Genomic DNA, 21413 nt, shown 5'->3' with positions numbered 1-21413 from the left:
AAAATAAAGGAGCGAATCAAACCGAGTCAGCGAGAGTCGAGCAACGATGTTTATTTGACTCGAAAGTGACATACCCCTCGACCTAAACTTCTACCGTCGAAATTATCCATACACTATCGCCAGTACATCCATTTTCAGTTTGGAACTACGTGGCTACATCCGTTGTCTAACCCTGTCGATAAAATCATAGCACAGAGAATTACGGCCGATTTTGACAGTAACAAAAAAAAAGGCCAGCATGATCTCTTTGGTTTCTCTCTATCGCAGTGCTCAATCACGTGCTAAATTCACTACTTTAAAAAATGTACATATTACTTATAAAGTTCTGTAATAATATTCTTAAAATCAAGTTATTCAATGACACTTCATTTAGTTCTATTTATTAAATATTAAATGCATCATGATATAGTAATCATTATGCTCATTCGATATATAATCTCGTTGAGTTCATTTTCCGATACCGTGTATATACAAAAAAAACCTAATGTTTTCCATTTCACACAAAAGTGAGCATAATGATTATTATCATAATACATTTAATACCTAACAATAAAATATTGTAAAACTCAGTAAAGTTGTACTGCTACGTTATTTTGATTTAAAATTTCGCTATAGAACTTTAAGTAATAAGTATATTTCTATATTTGCTCAGTGTTTAAATGATATGCAATTTATAATTTATATTATGCTTCTTTCTGTTTTCCTCTTTCTAAAAAATTCTAATTGAAATAAAAATTTGTAAGTTGTTTTCTCAATTCGTCATCTGTTATAAAAAACAACTATCGATTCGTAAATGACGTAAATTTCGATAAACGTACAGCATTTAATTTTTTACTATTAATTAATAACTTTGATTTTTGCGCATTTTTTAAAGATTGATTACTTATTTTTTTTCATACAATTCCTTTGATAGCCATCATCTATTTATTCTAATTGGTTTTTAATTTTCAAAAAGAATATAATTTCTGACCCGTATTCGGAACGCGCTTTTATGTTTGAAGTTCTACAGTAATGTGACCTACTATGTGACATGTGTTAAATACGCGCTAATATCATAAAAGCGCGTTCTGAATAAGTACAGGCTTATCTATCTTTGCGAAACGCACAGCGCCAAATTCCGAAAAAAAATGAAATTTCTTGCCCGTCGCGCTTAATTATATACTCCAACCGAAAGCTAGCGCGGTCCAATGAGCTCTCGAATTCGCGTCCGTAGTGACACAGCGCGCTCATTGGCTGGCATACGAGTGGTGGGGATCAAAGTCTGACGATGCGTATAAATAGCGCGTAAGTCACTATAGAACGTTTTTGCGATTCGGCTAGCGGTGGAGTTACGTCCTGTCATTACGTTGGAATAGTTCGCAGTTCGCACTGTTCGCAGCCTTGGCTTCGAATTAATTATTTATAACTTATTACCTTATTTCCTCCTAGAAGCATCCTAATCTTTGCAGAGAATCCTTATCACTCTTATCAGACAAACGGCTCGGAGGACCACTGGAATTATTTACCAACGAGGTAATCAACAATTAATAAATATTGTTAAATTAAAATTTTTACACGCGACGCGAAAAATACTTTAAGAACCTATCGTTTTTATAAGCTCTCGAAGAGTTTTAAAATCTTATGCGTTGTAAAAATATTATTATTAATATCTCGAATCTGTTATTCGTGCAAAACTTGTAGGCAGTTTAATACGATACGAAGTGTAATTAACTTTGCATTTATTTCGGATAACATTTTAAATATTGCATAATATAGATTCTATATAGTAGTACTAGTACATTTTCATGATTATTCAGTCGAATAAGTATTTTTCTCATTTGATTGAAACTCAAGACGCGTCGTGCCGTCGAGTCTCGCGTCGCTTTTTCCGCGTGAAGTTGGCCGCGTATAAAAAACGACGCTTCCCTATTTCGATCGCATTCACGTTTAATTCGCGGAATGCGGCGGATGGGGCTGTCACGGCGGAACGAATGGCTCTCAAACGAGTGGCAGCAGATCAAATATGGTAATTAGAACCTACATAAAACTTATATTTAACCATTTATTGATATTTAACTACTGCGTAACTATAGATTCAGTATTTGTATACTAATGATCCGTTCTCGGACGCGTATTTCGTAAAACTTGTTCGGCCGAAAGTGTATCGCTGTGAATAATTGAAAACAAACGACATTAACTTTCATAATTTGTAAAGGCGTCTTTTCACGTTTGACTCTTGACGCTCCCATGTAAAGGCTCCTTAACAATGCATCTATGCGTTTCGATCGAGTTCGTGCCTTGCCAGTCTTACATCATGGCCGTGATATGTTTAATTAATATGTCGGACCGTGGCATCTATAATGTGATCAACGTTTTAATTTTCAATGACGTCGCGCTGACCGGTGACTGATGGCACTATCAAACAAAGAAAAATCTAAAACTCTTAGAATGACGTGATTTAATATAATTACTTGTAAATATATAAAACATGGATTTAATAAAATGGCAATAATTTTACTCTGTTGTAGATACCGGCATTCAATGTATTAATTAATTCTCATGACATCATTTGCAGTGTGTTGTTCGATGCCAACGTTCCATATTAGATAACTGACGAGAATGGCAGTTACTATTGGTGAGCTATTTTAGTTTTAACAATCATTTTATGTTTGTTGAAAAATAATCTGTTGAGTACGAGAATAAAAGGATAAAAATAAAAGCAGAGATTCAGTGATATCAAATGGTATGTTGAAATGATAATGTCAACGTATATGTTTATATTGCAGATTCTGTGATATATCTGTGTTTTGTGGCGATTCTTTGGGGTGTAAGCAACCCATTTATAAAGAAAGGTGCGCAAGGTTTGGAGGATATTAGGGCCAAGTCAGTTTATGGACAATTTTTTAAGGAGCAGTTATTTCTCATTACTAATCTGAAGGTAATCATTGTATCTTTACATACATTTTACCAAATTAATCTGGAGACACTGATAGTTATAGATACTCTATCTCATTGTTAGTTATAGAAGAGCTTAGCAAACAAGCTGATGTTATTTCTCAATATTTTGACGTCAAATGACATTACAAATAATATTAAAAATAATTTTAGCTTGTGTACAGGATGTTTATTATTTAGAAAAATCTGGAAAACCTGGAATTTTCAGATTTCTTTTTTATCATTGAAAATTAGAGATTTTTATGGAATTTTATTATTGAGATTTAGGAAAATTTTAAGAATTTTAAATTAAAATTTTATCTTTTTTTGAAAACATCTTGATCATTTTTTCTTGATAGTGCAAAATGTTAAGAATCAATTAGCAATAAATATGATACACACATCTGCTATTTACATACATTTTTGTGTTTCATGAGTTTTTATCGACAAGAAATCAAGGTGATAGTAGAAGAGAATAGAGTAACTCATTTACATTTTATATATCCTATAGGTTTCGTGGCTCTAATTGTAGAAAATAATAGATACAATCAAAAGTGTATTTATTGTGAAAAACTCCTGTCTTCTACGAATTTTCGATGTATATTTTGTTTGCGTTGCTTGTACTCTAATTTCATTCCTTTATTCCAAAGTTGCATTAAAAAATTCTAATATTATCTTGACTTTTAAACAAAAATAGCTGAAAAATCCAGAAATACACTCAAGAAATTTGTTTTACAAGATTTCAGGAAATATCCTTGCTAGATGTATTAGTATTTGCTAGGAATAATACTATTTGTAATTCATTTTATTTTTTTTTATATAGTACATCGTGCCGTTTCTCCTTAATCAATGCGGTTCGGTACTGTACTTCTTGACTCTGCAAAGTAGCGACCTATCCCTGGCTGTGCCAGTTTCAAATTCTCTTACCTTCGTATTTACTGCGATCACAGGCTGGTTCCTGGGCGAGGAAAAAGTGCATAGAAGTGAGTATACGGGAGCTTATCTTCATCGTAAGAGAATGCTTTAAATTATTAATTGCTTTATGATCTGCTTTACTTTTTAGATACTTATCTGGGAATGATACTTGTGCTGTGCGGAACCATGTTATGTTGCTGGGACAAACTGAATAAAACTGTGGAATTATGATTTGTACACTTAAGACGACGATCATTAAGCACGCATCGTTACCTTTCCTTTTCCTGTTCATCCATGCTACCTGCCGATTAATCCACATCCATCCTGTGTAATGTGAGTACCACAATGATTAACACAATGAATTGAAATTCTTCTAACAAAGCAAAGTCACGATATCCACTTGATTTTGCTTCTTATATTATAAAGCATTTAACATTAATATATTTTATTATTAATGATATGCTAGTTTACATCATTGCATTTATTAATCTTGTTACAAGATACTCGATTTCAATTTTCACATTTAACGCATCTTATAAAGAGGAGCAATGTCTGTGTTAATAGGTAATAGGTTTTATTCGTAATTCCGTACAATATCGTCAATATATATTCATGATATTTACATGCATATCGTTTAATGATCCATATGTACACATACACACGTAGATAGCACCGGGTAGGAATGAAATAGTAATTATGGTGCAAGATGACTATGTCGCCGTATTTAATTTGTTTCTTTGTCCACACGCAAAAGCGTATCACAGTACAACAGATAATGTCTAGCGTCGCGCGTTTTATTTCTCTACACTGTTATAAAAAAAAAATGACGAAAACGTCTCTCGACTTATGTCGAACGTGGAAATTTCGCAACAGTGTATGTGTAATCTGTGATCCATGAATGTACAGAGACAAGAGTTATATTTATATATATATATAATGAAACACATAGGTCTTAATAAAAATAGATTAAGAATTATGATTATCAACACAAGTATTTATATACAATAAGCATGCAAAGATGAGATTGATCTATGCATAGGAAAACATTCAGTAGATATCGCTACGTAACTGTCCGTTTTGTAAATCGAGATAATATCTCGATTGTTGAGATAAAATTTGGAAAATATTTTTTCTTGAAAGATATTGTTCATTACAAAATATATATTTGGGAATTTTAATTCATTAACAGAGAGTGTATATACTAGGAATGTAGAAAAATGAAGATGGCACTTTGATTCACGGTAGAATAAAGTGACGCGTTAATTTTTCACAAATGCGTAACGCACATGGATAGAATTATGTAAAAATATGAAAAAAACATTAAATGATAAAAGCACTTTTCCTCAAGTCCTAAAGGAAAAACAAAAGTTAATGCACAATGAAATGTTAATTCACAATGTATATGCGAACATATAAACGCATTCTCATCATTCGCAACAAATTTAATTCATTAAATTTGGCAGAGAGAAAGCTATTAAAATAAAGTAACATTTGACATATTGAGAAGATTCTCATTTTAGAATATACTTTATATTTAATTTTATACTTCGTAAGAGTTTACATTCGATCATTCTTTCGCAATCTTCTTTGTTACAAAGAACGTTATTTATTTAATGCGCAAAGAGCATAACAATATTAATTTGACGCATAACTGAGGTTGAAATCTTCGCATGTGCCTATGTATATATTTGGATAATTGTTTTTATTCTGTTACGTATAGATATATAGATCTATTTATGCGGGGATTAAAACTTTGTGTCTTAGGTAGCAACGGAAATTCCATAAATTCGCAAAATCGATCAACGTGTTGACAGCAATTAATTTGTCGTCGCAATCATATGCTACTCGGTTAAAAAATTAAAAATTCGCGCGGTCGCGATCGACATTCGCGCGACGTGCATGTTAAAAGGTGTATATTATCGATAAGTCGCGTCGTTATTAATCAGCGCGCGCCGGATATCGACGCTTATTAATCGCCTACGAAATTACGGATTACACTTATGAAACTCGAGACTAGCATTGATCAATGGCCGTCCAATTCAAGCGCGGGACTTCTTGCTCTTTAGCTTGAACCATCCCGCACTCTTGTTCGGGTCACGGGGCACGGACGTGGATCTGTTTAATTCCACCTTGGAGCCTATGCCTCGCGATTTGGTGGCCAGCGATTCCGTGGAAACGGTTCTATCCACTTTCTGCTTGTCCTTCGATTTTAATGTGCTGCGATTGATCGTACCTGCAATGAGTGACATGGATATTTTCGTTTCTTAAATAGGGTTATTACATTGATAAATTAGTACTGACTCGATAAAATATGAAATGAAGAGAAAATAGCAAATTTAGATATAATAATTTAGCATTAATTCGGATTGTTTGCACAAAGCTCTCTTTAATGATTAAGTTTCAATTAAATCTAATTCATTTTTCTTAACAACTTGAAAAAAAATCTAAATTCAGTTTTTTATTTATCTTGAAGTTTAAAAGAATAAAACTATTTAAAATTAATTAAGTTTATTGTAAAAATATTCCATTAATAAAAGATACAATCTTATTCACTTAGTGAAACATTTTTAAAAATTAAAGAAAAAAAAGAGATGCATTGCTATTTAATTTTCTCTCTTTAAAGATTTGCATATTTTATTTAACAGATTATCGTGTTATTTTGCTCAAGAGTAAGATCATTTACTTGTCTTAGAAAGATTGTCTTTGCTTCGCCGAGCTTCCTTTCCTCGGCGGCTGAGGGTTTCGCGGCTTCGTTGTCTGCGTCTCATGGTCGCAATCGGTTTCGCATGCTGTTGCTGATCATAGTTGATCTCGAACGGTTCCCTATAATGTCGCGGCTTCCACGGAGCAAGGACGCTCACGCTTCTCGACACCGTTCTCGTGTGCGATTGCAACGGTCGATTTAACTCCTCGCGACTTGCCGCCCGGCGTCGTTCGTTTGGGCCTGGTATTTCACCGACTGGAATGCAGATATTTATTGAGTCGTAATTAGAATGCGGTCACGCTTGACATTTTCTACACCTTCACTACTGAACATTATTCATATAGATTGATAGTTAAATAACTAATAAATATCTAACCTGTGTTCAGTGTAATATATTTTTTTTATAAATTTCCTGTGACGCAAATGTGACAAGTATTGCAGAATTCAAGTGTTCATTGAACGATACGCTTCATAGAGCATGTCTATTATTGACAGTGATAACTTTTCAGCCAAACGTTATATACAAGATATCGAAGAAGTTCATATATACTTGTTTTAAGTGGATTGATCAATATTTCATTAGCACAAATTTAATATAAACCGTATATATTTTTATTACTTTCAAATTTTAAATTTAAAATATACTATTTTATTTTAATCTGCAAAGGTTAATTCACAAAAGATATTTTGTTTATTTATATTTTAGAATACAAATAATTACCAATAATATCTTGATATTTCCGCTACGATATAATCGATTTAAATAATCATCAAATTCAACAATCCTTTATTTTTTCAAATTTTTGGTTTTTGAATTTTTTTTTAAATAAGAAATTAAATATATCACACTGAAAAATAAATTGTAATGTTGCAAATCTTTTAGAATATAATTATAATAATTACGAATGCTATATTAGAGAAGTATTTTTACTGTACCTGTAGCAGCATGGAGATACACTACAGATCTCTGTGATCTCTGAGAGTTTTGACTTTGTTGGCTACTATCACCCGTTGTACTCTCGCCCGAAGACAATGCGCTTTCAGCAAGTCTCGAAGATTTCCTTGGGGCTGATATGATACCCAAATTATAGCGGTTCGAATTCGTGACATCACGCCTCGCACGGGCATGGTCGTCAACTCGTTTGTTTCTGAAATAATTAATTTAATTAGTTAAATTTTTTTATGATCTACATCGGTCACGTAACTTTTTTTCTAAAACGGAAACATGAAAAATGAAAATTGTTACATATTCACACAGATAAAAAATTTTCACTTTTTACATTTCCGTCATAGGACAAAAATTACACGATCGATACTCTAAATTACATTCTTACTATTTAATTAATATATTCTGAAAAAAATGATGTTATATCAACATTATTTTAATTGAAAATAATCTTGTTGGTTTAACAACAATATTAATGAAACAAATAAAATTTTATCGAAACGAGAGAACGCCGTATTTGTTTTATTAATAATGTTATTAAATAACAAAATTATTTTCAATTAAAGTAATGCTATTGATATAACATCAAAATTGTTTTTAGTGTACATACATTATCTTCTTTTTTGAAAGAATATGTAAGATTTTTTAATTTTGGAAAAGAAACAGTTACTTAGAATATTTGATATAATCTCGGACATTAAGAAAAACAATATCCGATATGTGTGCGTAAAATAATTAGAGCAAAATGAATAGCAGAAATAGATGATTGTATTTTTGTTTATAATGATATTAGTTAGAGCAAAATGTAATGATGATAAAAAAGTTAATTGGACGACAGTCGAAATATTTAAATCACTCTTGCACGAAATATTTAACCGGTCGTGCATACGCGGCTTATATTATAACATTTACCTGCGGTCTCTGTTGGACGAGACGGACTCCTGATCCGTATCGCCGAAGAAGCGGAGATTCTTTTGCACGGAAACTCGTTCAGGCGCAGAGGAAGCTTCCTCATCCTCGGTGCCGGTCGTCAAGATCTCGCTCTCGGGTATTCTCGGCTTTTTATCCACCGGCTGCAAAGTTATATCGACGCTTCATTATTCACGATCTCAAGGGAGAGGGGGAGGCACCAAATATAGCCACGTATAGATTATTTCTGCGTATAACAATTACGCCCGCTTATTCCAAATATCGATTTATCGAACGTTATAATTTCGCGCACAGAAGACGGACTTTGCAAGTGCGATAGATTGAAACGTATCGCTATAATGATATATTATTCTGTAGCACTATGTAATTTTCATAGCTAAGCACATACTTGACTTCAGTTTCCCGACTTTTAGGGGCGGTTTCGCCGGTTCTCGATTAACTTTGACTATAGTTCAACTAATTCTTTGGAGATCATCTCTTTCAAAAAATTCTTTTTTTAGGTATAAAAGACACAAAAGAAAGTTTTCGTATAGCTTAACCTACTTAATTTTTTTATTTTCCACTATCAAGATTCCTCACACTATTATTAGGAACCGATAGGGTTCAGCAAATGCAAAACTATTTTAATTAAAATCTCAATAGATTTCTAATGATCAATATTTTTTATCTAATAGAACACGCCATATAATATAAATATATTTAATGAAGGGTTAAGTGAATAAGAGTTTTTATCCAATAACAATTGATTTGCTTTTTACATTAATTATCCATTGGGGATAATAAGATTAAGGATAAGGATTAAGGACGCTTCAAGCTACTAACGGGAATGCGAGAAAATAAAATATGACGCGAAACAGTAACGTAGACCGGACTCTTCTTTGTCAATTGTTCGAGACGAGCGCAAAGTCAGACTGGCCTCCATCGAAGGTCGCCATTTTTCGGAATCCATCCCCGTCTCTCGATCGGCTGGGAGAAAATCGCGCGAGCGTGTACAAAGCTGTATTCTTCCCGCGGCTCGCAAAAATCGCGGTCTCCCCCCGTGGTTGCATCGCACGGCGCCTTCATGAGTCATGATTCTCCCCGGGCCGACTCATCCGATAGATCATCGTCCACGGCGAGATTCATACGCACGCAATCATCTTGAACGAGCGCGCGCGCGCGCACTTGCGCTCGCGCGCGAAGAGAGCGGCGTCTCCTCTCCTCTCCTCTCTCCTTTCCACTGCCTAAGATTGGAGGAGAATCGGGACCTGACAGAGATTATTCCGGTGCGCGCGGGTGCGCGGGACGATGGTCGGCTTATAGGGCTAGGCAAGCAACCTCCTGATCGGCACTTAATCTCGCGATTAAATTAAACCACAGAGCGCGGAGTTAGTTAAGCATTTAATCAAACCGGTAATTGGAGGTTGCGCTGCCCTAATGGCTCCGCGCAGCGACCCGCGATCTGACTGATGAATGCGCACGGGACTGGTGCGCGAGTTGCGCGCGAGATAACCACGGCACGATCCAGGAGAGTCCGCTCGTTATCGGATAATACTCTCGAAAAAGATTCCAGGCCTTTCGGAGGGATGATTTGCCGTATTTTCGATGGATTCCAAATATGATCCTCACCAATCTGTCGTCGATTTTGCAGAAAGACATGTGAACTCGGTATTATTTACAATCTGATTACTTCATACAAACTTGAAAATTACGTCACCGATAAAAATATTTCGCTTATATGTGAGGTTTGGCTTATTGCATTAAAGCTTAATCATTATTCGTTTGTTGGACGATCAATCAGAAAAATATCGAATTTCTTATATCTTAATTGTAAAATTGATTTAGCCTACTTTGGTTTTCCATTTGAAAATTCAAAAAATCAGTGCAATAATTTATATCTTTTTTTGTAAAAATAATAAATCTAAAGGCACTTTTCAAGATCGAATTTCTTACGTTTTTCAAAAAGCAGATTAGATATGTATCTGTTGGTCGAGTAAAATTTTCATAGATACTTATATCAGTAGTAATCAATTTTAGTAGGGTTGTTAGAAATAAAGAATAGGAAAGCTGTATAAAGAAATAAAATAAAATAATTAAAAATAGAAAATGACGTTTACCGTGGCATTGGATTTGTTCTTCCTCGAGAGGGACTTGAACCAACCCTTTCTCTCCGCCTCTTGGCCCTGGTTGTCCCTGGTCAGGGTGTTGCTGGACTCGCAGAAGGACTCTTCTTCTCTGGTAAGAGTGCCGGTGGATCTCGAGAGTCTGGTCGGTCTGGGAGGGCTCGGACTGCCACTAGGTGTCGATAAGCGTCTGCGTTGACTATAATCCTCCTGAGCCAAAACAGAAAAATCGCATGTTATATTCAGCGACTCAGCGTCTTTCGAAGTACTATCTCTATATAACTACCACTTTCTCGTCCGAACCTCTTCGAGCATAATTTACTTCCCAGATCCCGGTGGAGGATCATATCCGACCGTTATACGATTCAAGAATTTATAGCTCGGAAACGAGGTGGACGAGGGGAAACTATTAGATCATAATTGGCGTTCTTTCATGACGCTTCTTCGCGATAGTTTCATTTTGATGCCGTTGCAATATTGATTTCGATCGAATATCTCTATAAATCAAATCCTATTGATTGTATTCCCTTGTAAATAAAAGCTTCGCAATGATGCGATGTCGAGAAGAAACATCAAACGAGATTACCTACTTGTTATCAGGATAATCCGATCGTGTAGCGTAGATTCGTACGAATCATGTGAAACGGAGTAGTTCGAATTAAAATGTTTATTAATTGATATGCTGTTTCCCAGACACTTTAACGGGACGAAATACAATGAATGGAATCCATCCGATGGGACTAACAAAAGTCACCTGCTTTCACCATTTATGTTAATCGCCGTTTCGCCAATTACACACAATTGACCGATCGTCGTGGCCTTCCATTCTGCTACTCTATTCATGGGATGTATCGTAGGCGCAATGCCTCGACGGCTTGGAAAAACTCGCCCCCTCGAAGCGGAGGACGCGCGCGAAGATGCACGCAGGCAGGCAAAGGCAAGCAGGCAGGCAGGCAGGCAGACGCGTGTCCGTTTCATTCCCGACGACGTCCACGTCGTCGTTATTATTATCATCGCGTTTTGCATCATCACCATCATCAGCGCTGCCACCTCCGTCATTTACTCTCGCTCTCGCGCATGCATAATGCGTGCCGGCGCGCTACGGCTCCAGGCGCTTATCACGACTCTCCCCTATTTATTCATCGGTATTCCGGCAAAGACCACGCCGACGATCGTAATCGCAGCCGCCGTCGAGGCCGCCGAGGCCGTCGCTGGTACATACCGCACGTAACGCGCTCGGAAACTCCACAGGAAGTATCGCTGCATATCGTGTAATCGGAATGTTAATCTCGCACCGATCAGTTGATCGATCGACGTGCGATTACATGTTAGTTCTCATTGTGAAATCAGGACACCATCAAGGAAATGTAATATATCTTGTCTGAGTAAATTTAGTGAGCGTTTGACACATAAAATCGTATTTTTTAGTCTACTGGTTAGTAGAGGTTCCTCATCAGATTTTATTGCTCATCTTATACACTTTTTATCTGAATTTTTTTAATTAAAATAATTAATTGAATAATTTTTAAACATTTTGATGTATGTGTAAAATATCATGAAATTATAAGACTTTAATATTTTTTAAATAAATCGTTTTTTATAATAAAAATTACAAGACAAGAAATTTATGATTAAATCAATAATAATAATTCAGGAGTATAATATGAAAGTCATCAGCACTGGATGTTTTGTGTGTAAATAACTATAAATTTGTATCCTACATTAATAACATATAGACGTTTACTTTCATGTTAGCGTTTATTTTCATACTCCTGATCTACATATTATTGTTTTAAATAATATATATAACTTTTTCAATATATCTCACTGTCAATAGCACAGATACAGTCTAATATGGAGGACAGATGATTAACTACATTTTACCTGAAGGTACTAAATATTTTTCTGTGTGTGATATAAAGAGAAATTATAAAGGGATTAAATAAATAAGATTAAATAAGTTAGGAAAGCTATAAAGGAAATATATATCCCTATTAAGTATATATACAGTTATAATGAGACCTTTGATTTCTCTCACAGTCTTCATGCCATTCAAATAGCAAATCTGTTTAGATAATTTTTTGAATAATATTGGCGGATAAAGGAACATTACGGCGATCGGTGCAGATTTTATGATTCTCTCTCCTTCCTCTCTCTCTCTTTTTCTCGCGCGCGCAATATACTGTGTACGTTGGAGCTTTCAATACGCAATATAATAACATATCACGGCCCGGCCGTGTATATATAGATGTGTACCCATCGCGTATAAACTCTTAAATGACTCACAATGAATAGCCCATATCGCGGAATCATCTGCATAGTACAAGCACGGTGCGCTTCCCTGGTACTCTCCATATATACGAGCAACAATATCTCGTGTGCTTTCCATAACGAGTCGCGGCGCGTACCGACGACGACGACGATGACGATGACGGCGACGGCGACGACGAGGACGAGGACGAGGACGAAGAAGAGGTCGAGTGATGCTGAGGATGAAGAAAAAGCTGCGGTCTCTGATATAGAAAGGGAGGGAGAGGAGGAAGGGCCTAAGGGCATTGTGACCCACGCACCGCCCTGCTAACTCTTATACCGTCCTCCTCGCCGCGCGTTCTTTTCCTTCCTCCTCTCATCCTCCTCTTTTTCTTCCTCAGTTTCTCTCTTCTTCTTTGCCTTCTTCGTTCCGCGGGGAATGCGTTATGCGCGGAGCTACTCCCTTGCCCTTCTGTAACTCGGCGTGGGCCGCCAAGATTGGGCTAGGTCGCTTACGTACCTAAGTGCGTACGCATGCACGAATACGTATACCTATGTGCGTGCGTGCGTGCGTGCGTACGTGTCATGTGGCACGAAGCGTGCGCTAACGCACGCGTGTATCCCCGGCGCATAACTCTGCAACATTAAACCGCTCGCCGTAGGTCACCGTAGATTACGCATAAATTCCGAGGGATACGATTTACGACGTTAACTGGCATCCCGGTCCCCCCGCTCGCCACTCGCCACCCAACTCCCCTTTCCAGATTTTCTTCCCGCCATCTGCGCGCGACCGATCGCTGCCGTCGCTGCCGTCGCTGTCGCCGCCGGTAGGCAAAGAAAATCGGTCACGAGCGAATCGAGTTTCTTCCTCGTCTTTTGCGTTTGACGCGTATTTCTCACCACGGTGGTATACAACAACTTTCCCATCTCGATTGGACATTCACGAGGAGAAGTAGTTTCTATTTTTAGATCTTTATCTCGACAATCGAAAGCTGTTAACAATATGAATGATGTATGAGTAATTAAGTATCTAACACACTATTTCTAACATTTGAACAAAACTAAAAGAATTATATACTTTTTTTATATATTCTTGTGCTAAGTTCGTAATTTTATTTTTATATAAAACACAAGAGTAACACTTACATTTATAGTCATTACGTACATTAATAAATCGAGCTTTTTCCAGATATTTAAATTTAAAAATAATCCTCCCTTTTTTTCTATATATATAATAAAATTGATATCACAATGTTTTGTATCGTGTTGATTCAGTCGTTAGGGATAATATAGCTAGGATATATATAGAGACAAAATAATATACTATATCGATATAATGCCGGAGAAGTAAGAAGTATAATAAGGTATCGAGGGAATCCTGACGTTGTAAAAGGTTAGGCATGCAGATCTTACGTTTTTTATATTACGGTAAGATCTGTAACGCGCAAAGCCACAAAATAAACGAACGGGTGCGTAAGTGGTATTGAGACCTCTGTCATATCAGGACCACAATAGTGGTTCGCCGATGCACGCGCGCGTGCAACTGCATAATAGGTGGCCAAACATACTGAGGAAGAGAGGAGACCCGCAGCAAAGGAGTGAGTTGGAAATAACCGCGGTGAGAAAAGCGAAAGGGACGAGAAAAGAGGGAGAGGACGCACCGCAAGAAACATCCATCTTGAATATCGCCGGCGGAGGACGGGATGTGGTTTGACCAGGAATGCGCATCTGGAGAAGATCGCGCTACCATGCGTTAAAAGGAATCCGTTACGATTTTTTTTACGCCTCAGTCAAGTCCGCTCTAATTTCCTTCTGTTCAAATACGACGAGAACTACGAGATGGGAAACGTTAATTTGGAAAGAAGATTCTATGACATTTCTAAAGACACATTCTCAGAATAATTAATTAAAATTCTCGTCGAAGCAGTTTTCAATCAATATTCATGAATATTATAAATTGGAATATATAATACGAAGTAATGAATAATAAATAACTAAGATGGTGTTAAATAAAATTAAGTAAGTGGGGAATAATTTTATGATTCTAATATTGAGAGAGAGAGAGATGAAATAATTTATAAATACACAATACATATTACAAAACTTCTCTCTCATAGAAAACCGCAGATTCTTTGTAATGTAATATATTTTGTGGCTTCCGTTCCATTAAGGAATTCATTTCATTCCGCGTAGATTATGTAAGTTTTATTTATAAAACTTTTCTTCTTTTCTCCAAGAATCTGTCCTGTCACAGAATTTTTGCATAACAAAGTCTTACATCAGATTGTTTCGTCCGGTTATATAATAGCTCATGAATATTTAACAAGATATATAAAACAGAATTTTAAAAGAGATCCATGATTTCGTTAATTTTATAGTTATAGTTTTATTATTTTTCTTATAAAACTGTTAAAAAAACAAGATAAAAATCTAGAATAAAAGTTCGAAATACTAAACTTCTTCGACTTTTTCAAAATATTTAAATAATTTAAATGTAATGGAGAAATGAACGCTTAATTGTACATCTTGTCGCACTTCTTACATGAACAAGCTAGGAAAAAGAAGCACGATTAGGAATTCAAACCACGTACTTCTTCACGTTCCGATGTCAACTTGTTTATTTGAATGCAAGCCGACATAGAAACGCCCATAGATGGCTGATGTTTTCTCTTCAGCGCTGCCTGATGCTTGCGTGCGTACCTCGCGTTCTCATTTCGCCTTCGGGAATAATTATAATTGATGAAATGACACTGCGAGTCGGACAACGGGGACTTTATCGAGCGCTCGCGATCGCCTCGAGAGACGCGAAAGAACGCATGCAGAAGACGCGTATGCGATACGCACGAAGCTCGCAGCGACTTCTAACGAGAACGACCGCCCCGGTAGGTGCCTTGGCGACGTCGATGAATATTAATTATTCCGATCGTGACGAGATGCCCCGCATACCCGCGCTGTTTCCCGTACAACTGGTCGCTCCGCTGCTCGACCGCTGTCGATTACAACAGCCTATTTGCAAGTTCGCGCGCAGCCTCTGCCTCCGTCTGGAGGCTTCCTCTTTTTTTTTCGCTTATATACTAATTATTTCTGATAAAATCTCCATAGCCACCGATATTAATTGGATCATTAATTAAAAAATATCTTTTTGCTACGACAATAGTTTGACGTAATGTAATCTTTCCTCGAAAGAACATTCGTAACGTGTTACGTTACTTTAAGTAATACTGATCGTAACCTGAAGTCTGTACGTAACAGTAAATTTATAATACATCGATGCATAAAGAAAATCATAACATAACATAAACATTGCATTACGATTTCTTTTGTATGTTAATATATACGTTTACTGTTACGTATAGCTCAAGTTTAAGATCAATACACAAAAAGAACGGTACTGCTGAAATATCTTAAAATTTTCTAGCTAAATACAGATTTGAAAATAATTTTGTTGAACTATTAAAATAATTACGTAGGATGCTCAAATTGATTGCTAGAATGTCAAAATTTTTTTGTGACATTAATCATTATTCTTGAGATTCCTACATGTAATTATTTTGATGATCCAATAAAATGATTTTTAGATCTGTATGTAGCTAAATTTTTAGATACTTTAGTATCTAAAATCTTTCCATGTACTTAATATAATGTAACGCGTTAATGAAAAGATAATGTGATAGTGTCGCATCAATCTGTTGCTGCTGTTTTATGGCATGACGCTTTTTAACCTTTACAAGATAAGAAAGCCAGTAGCGCTGAAACAGTATCATAAAACTTATTTTAAGGCAAGGATACAATGAAATAATGAATTATAACAAATTAATATTACTCAAGGAAAAGCTGGAAAATTTTATAAAAATAAAGCCCCACTCTCTAAAGATTAATAATTAAAATATGTTAGTATATAATGAGTAGTAAGCAAATGTACTCATTCTGATTCATATACTTCAAGATTCTTCTCATACCGTTAAAAAAATGTTGTCGGATAAAACGCTCTCGAAAAGATCTTCTTTCCAGCAGACGTAATGAACATCTCTTTTCCCCTCTAATCTCGTATTCGCTTTGACAGACGGTATCCTAATTCGCGCGGTCGTATCTCTCTTGAATTGCTCGGCGCTACTCGCAGGTACAGAGCGAGTAGGTAATAGAGCCGCAGTTAGTTGCGAGAAGGACTGTATCTCCCCAGTATCTCTTTCTCTTTGCCGGTCTCGTCGATGTCGGCGTCGTGTACACGACCTGGTACTGGCAACTGGTGTGATACATACACATAGACATACACACACGCATACATGCATATATTGACCGGCCGGTGCGGTGTACTCCAGACTCGTTGTTTAGAGGATGTTCTATGCATAGTTACCGAGGGAAAGATGTATCTCCTCGTATCACCTGGTGCAAACCGACCGGCCGAGACGACCCCAAGCGAGGATTTTAACCCGACCTAGACCAGAACGTAAAGACGGACATAGACAACGAGAGAAGGGATAAGAGACAGAAAGGAGGGGAACGGGAGAGAAAACCGGCGCGCAATGCGGCAGGTAGAATCGTATCGGCAAATTGCGATCGGCGACCGCCTTGTCGGCGACTCCCCGCGGCAAGAATAATGCACCGCGCGAGAGAGACAGGGGGGGAAAAAGGGAGAGTGCAGGGTGGCGGAAGAGGAGGTGGAGATGAAGAGGCTATCTGCTATTTCACAAGTGATACGAATATCCGGCATTGTTTAGGTCTCCGGGGCTCAAACTTATCTGCTCGCGATCGTTCCAGGAATCGCGTACGCGGCGCGTCTCCTCATTGATACCTTCCTCTGAGGCAGACGCCTCGCGCGTGGGCTGAACGATCTAGTTGAGGCTGCTGGATAGATGTGATCGGAACGTGTTTTGCTGCCTTCGCAGCAAGTCGACATTTTTTCACTACATTGTTTACTTTAGGTACATGAATCTTCAGATCTAATAATGGCGTTAATTGAGGAGATGGGCAGAATAAAGGTACAATTCTACTTAGGCCCTTTTTCGGGCAATTAGCTTTTTCATGTAATATTGATCGTAATAGAGAAGATTTATAACATGTAACTTCTTAAAGGCATTACATAAATTCATTTAATATTATATCCATTTTTGTATAGTAAAAATTAGCAAGTTATTTTAATTTTTATTAATATCAAGATTTTATAATTAGGTCTTTATTCCGCCCATCCCCTCAATTATCAGAAATGGAAGACCAAAAGAAAACTTTCACATAGATTAATTTATACAAATAAATAAAAATGTAAATATGCTTATCTTTAACAAAGAATATTTTCTTGATAATGATCTTAATACTTTAAATTTTGAAGGAAAACACATCATGTATATTCAAAACAAGAATTAATTTTGAAAAATATTATAAAATTTTATCGAAGAAACAATTTTATATAATAAGCAAATCACAAATTTGTTTTAATTTAATAATATTGACTAAAATCTATTAAACTTACTAGGATTTAGAACATATTTTGAATACATTTTATGCTTATAAAGAACTTACAATAAATTTGTGGATATATGAACTTTTCAAATATTTGGAACAAGTGTAATTAATATTTAAATAGAGTATTTTTCTATTGTGTGTAGAGAAATATAAAAATTATTAGATTAAACCTAGACTTGTCTTAAAGAAACTTAAATTTTACGATAAAATACTGTCAACAACTTTTTTATTTCTAAAAATGGAAACACGACTTATCATTTCGTTTAAACATAGATTTTCGAAATTATGTGACGTTTAATTCTTCTGGACTTTAAACGTGACGAACGATTTCGAGATATGCGAAATGTGCGTTTCAACTCGCGGCACGAAGTACATTCGATTTATGAGAGCCGAGAGGAAGGAGATTCGCCGCTAAATGACCGAAACTTATCTCAATTACCGCGAGATACCGTGGACCGTGCGAGCGAGTCTGTCTGCTGTGAAAGCCGCGCTGGTGCTTTCGCACGGGATGACTCCGTTAATGGTACAACTATTTCGAGAACCTCGCGATCTCACGGCTAAACCTTCTTAACCCCTTATCTATCTCACCCAGGCTCTCCTCCAGAGCCGCCGCAAACTTCCCGGCAGCTCTGGACTCTGTTCGCGCGGAGTCGCTTCAAGAGAGTGACTTCCCTTCTGTCTCTCTTTTTCTCTCTTTCTTTTTCTTCCTCTTTCCACGGATAATCTGAGCACCGTTGTGTTATTGTTATTGCGGTATGCACGTGTCGGTGTATACGCGATGCACATGACCGCCGTCCGTGTAATAGCCTGTGAGAAACCATCCTTGTGCTGCGGAGATACAACGCGAATAGAAGAAGAGTGGTGCCTCCTCTTCCTGCGTGGTGTGCTATCCACCACCGTCGCCTTTCTGAACGAGCTTCTCTGAAAAAGACGTCAAGAGAGACGTCTATCCCCGGCAGGCACGCAGGGCCTCCTCCGCCGCGTCTTCTCCTTTCGCTTTTAATCTACATTGCTTCTACCCCACCTACCGGAAAAGGTAGCCGATCGTTCGCGATACTTCTCACAGTTCTCGTCAACCCTTGTTTTTGTTCTTTCATTTGATAGGATTTAAATTTTCATTCAGTAATATTAATATAATAGATGCTTTGATCTAGGATTTAGAAAATACTTGGTATTACAAGATTCTACCTTCAGATTTTATTTTCAAATTTATATGTTTACGCAAACAAGATGTTGCATTGCATTTTTATATAATTTTTTCCTTTATTTTATAAAACAGATAGGAGTAAGTATAACAGTAAGGACGAATTATAGACATGATTCCTTATTCCATCTTTTCAAAAGGTAGCATTGAAATAGATTATCATGTCTATGTTCATTCGTTTGTACGAGCACGATATGCATGATGCAAAACAAACGTTACCCGAGATGATCGAATTCGACAGTAAAATTCGGCACTAAAGACAGTCAGTACCGATCGCTTCATTAGCTAATGCACTCGCCAGTGTCTTTACGAGCGCAAGTATCATTATTACGAAATTAAGCGGTTCAGCCATTAAGGACGAGGGAAGCGAATAAAGAAAACGGGTGATAGTAGTAATGAGAATGACGATACTCGTGGAGTATCTCGTTTGATAACAAATCTTTACACTCGTATTATATCGAGTGAGTCTTTTTATGTGCTACCTCATTAGCGATCACCAATTTGGTTAGTTATCGATTCCTCTAAATTTTTTCGTCTTTTTTTACGTCGAGTCATACACAAATATAAAGTTTATTCATAGTTCCACTTTACGTTTTCTTTTATAATTTTATAATTTAATAATTACATTATTGATATCAAGAAAACAATTATTTGTTTTGATAAGTCAGATCTAATTTCATAAATTGCTTTGATCAATTTAATTTTTAAATTTAATCAATATTTTTTAATTTAATCAACAGTTGTCTGTAACAATATTATATCATTTGGGTGTGTGTGTTGTATCATTTTAATAACAATTGATACAGAAAAATGAATCAAATTAATCACGGATAATTTAATTTTTCTTTTTTAATGTAGTCCAGATTTGGAAACTAGCTTGGAAACTGTTAATTGATCTAAGTGTTACATTGAAAATAATATTATGATTAAACAAACAAAAGAGTTTAATAAAAAATGGCATTTTGGTGAAGACAAATAGAATTTTTGGTTATGATAACCAGAAATTCCATTCGATATCATTAAAATGTCATTTTTGATCTCTTTTGTTGATTTAATTACAACACTTTTCTCAGTGTACATATTCGATATATTATTAAGGAATTATTCTATGTGAAAAATTTAATGTGTACATATAGAAGACAAAAAGAAATAGATAAAATTAAGTCTTTTTAAGATATTCTACGATCACACTTTGATCCAAAAATAAAAAATCGAAGAATCGATTTTTATTTAAATCTTTAGAATTTTGTTTTCGTTTTCGCACTGATCCTTCTTCAATTATCATATCATACCGTTATTCTTGGCTCTTGTACACCTTTTTCATCTCGTTGTAAATTACTCAACAAGAGCCTTTACAAGATTTATTAGTACTCCCGCTCGGCACGAACCGGTAGTAACCTCAGTCGAGAGGAATCAGATGCGATCGAGACAGAGCGGCGTGAGTCGCCGCGAGTGCAGCATCTCGCGATGGATGTTACCGTCGGCCACTGGGAGACACCTCGGCGATCACCCGGAACGAAGTCGTTTATTTGTCGAATGACACAGCGGCCATCCGTCGGCCGTTTATTTTTTTTTCGAGATATTTAAAGGAAAATAACCGTGGGCGATCCCTCGATCTCCCGGCTCGAATCCGCGGCTGGAATTGCGCCGGTTCAACGACGCGAAATTTCCTGACCGGACTCTTTTTCTCGCTCGAAAACGCTGGTAAATCGGGATCGAGGAATCCGCACGCTCGCCAAGTACTCGCGAGTACTCGAAGGCACAGAGCGACGCGCGCGGAGGGCCTGCAATTGCTTCCTGGTTTCTCGATAACAGCACACGGCCTCTCGTCCTCCGTCGTCCCGCGCCCCGGGACGATAATTCCGGATTAACGACAGGACGTCGGTATCGATTGTTTATCGTGTGAAAGACCGTCCGTGAACGATCGTCCATTACGCCGCCCGCCATGCTGCACGTTGCGCAGGTTGCGCAGGCTGCGCCGCGCCGATC

General features: G+C 36.8%; 2 protein-coding genes across 4 annotated transcripts in view; one reads left to right on the top strand and one right to left on the bottom strand.

The window, feature by feature from the left end:
- The first annotated feature begins 2299 nt into the window (after positions 1-2299).
- LOC108762726 (transmembrane protein 234 homolog) lies at positions 2300-4238 on the top strand. 2 transcript variants are annotated; one of them, XM_018509867.1, is made up of 5 exons: positions 2300-2452; positions 2555-2614; positions 2766-2917; positions 3737-3896; positions 3977-4238. In XM_018509867.1, exons 2-5 carry the CDS (start codon positions 2599-2601, stop codon positions 4057-4059), a joined length of 411 nt encoding a protein of 136 aa, XP_018365369.1. In that variant the 5' UTR covers positions 2300-2452; positions 2555-2598; the 3' UTR covers positions 4060-4238. The 2 variants fall into 2 exon arrangements, with proteins under 2 accessions (XP_018365369.1, XP_018365361.1); XM_018509859.1 differs by having other exon boundaries at positions 2300-2614.
- Positions 4239-5357: 1119 nt separating this feature from the next.
- blo (bloated) overlaps positions 5358-21413 on the bottom strand; it is a 128242-nt gene continuing 112186 nt past the window's right edge. For both annotated transcript variants that reach the window (XM_018509841.1, XM_018509849.1), the window contains exons 4-8: positions 10505-10720; positions 8391-8551; positions 7469-7680; positions 6512-6787; positions 5358-6061 (exon numbers count right to left, since the gene is read on the bottom strand). In XM_018509841.1, coding sequence (XP_018365343.1) covers positions 5868-6061; positions 6512-6787; positions 7469-7680; positions 8391-8551; positions 10505-10720 — 1059 coding nt within the window. In that variant the 3' untranslated portion in view covers positions 5358-5867. The remainder of the gene's footprint in view (positions 6062-6511; positions 6788-7468; positions 7681-8390; positions 8552-10504; positions 10721-21413) is intronic.

This window comes from Trachymyrmex cornetzi, unplaced genomic scaffold (assembly GCF_001594075.2).
Source record: "Trachymyrmex cornetzi isolate Tcor2-1 unplaced genomic scaffold, Tcor1.1 scaffold11, whole genome shotgun sequence".
In the NCBI taxonomy this organism is placed as follows: domain Eukaryota; kingdom Metazoa; phylum Arthropoda; class Insecta; order Hymenoptera; family Formicidae; genus Trachymyrmex; species Trachymyrmex cornetzi.
Note: the sequence above shows the minus strand (reverse complement) of the source record. Positions and strands in the feature narration are given on the sequence as shown.

Bases quoted from the DNA above. Each gene is read 5' to 3' on its own strand.
- LOC108762726 (XM_018509867.1), top strand. The intron at 2,918-3,736 runs GTAATCATTGTA...TTTTTTATATAG, and splicing joins TTCTCATTACTAATCTGAAG to TACATCGTGCCGTTTCTCCT. The intron at 3,897-3,976 runs GTGAGTATACGG...TTTACTTTTTAG, and splicing joins CGAGGAAAAAGTGCATAGAA to ATACTTATCTGGGAATGATA.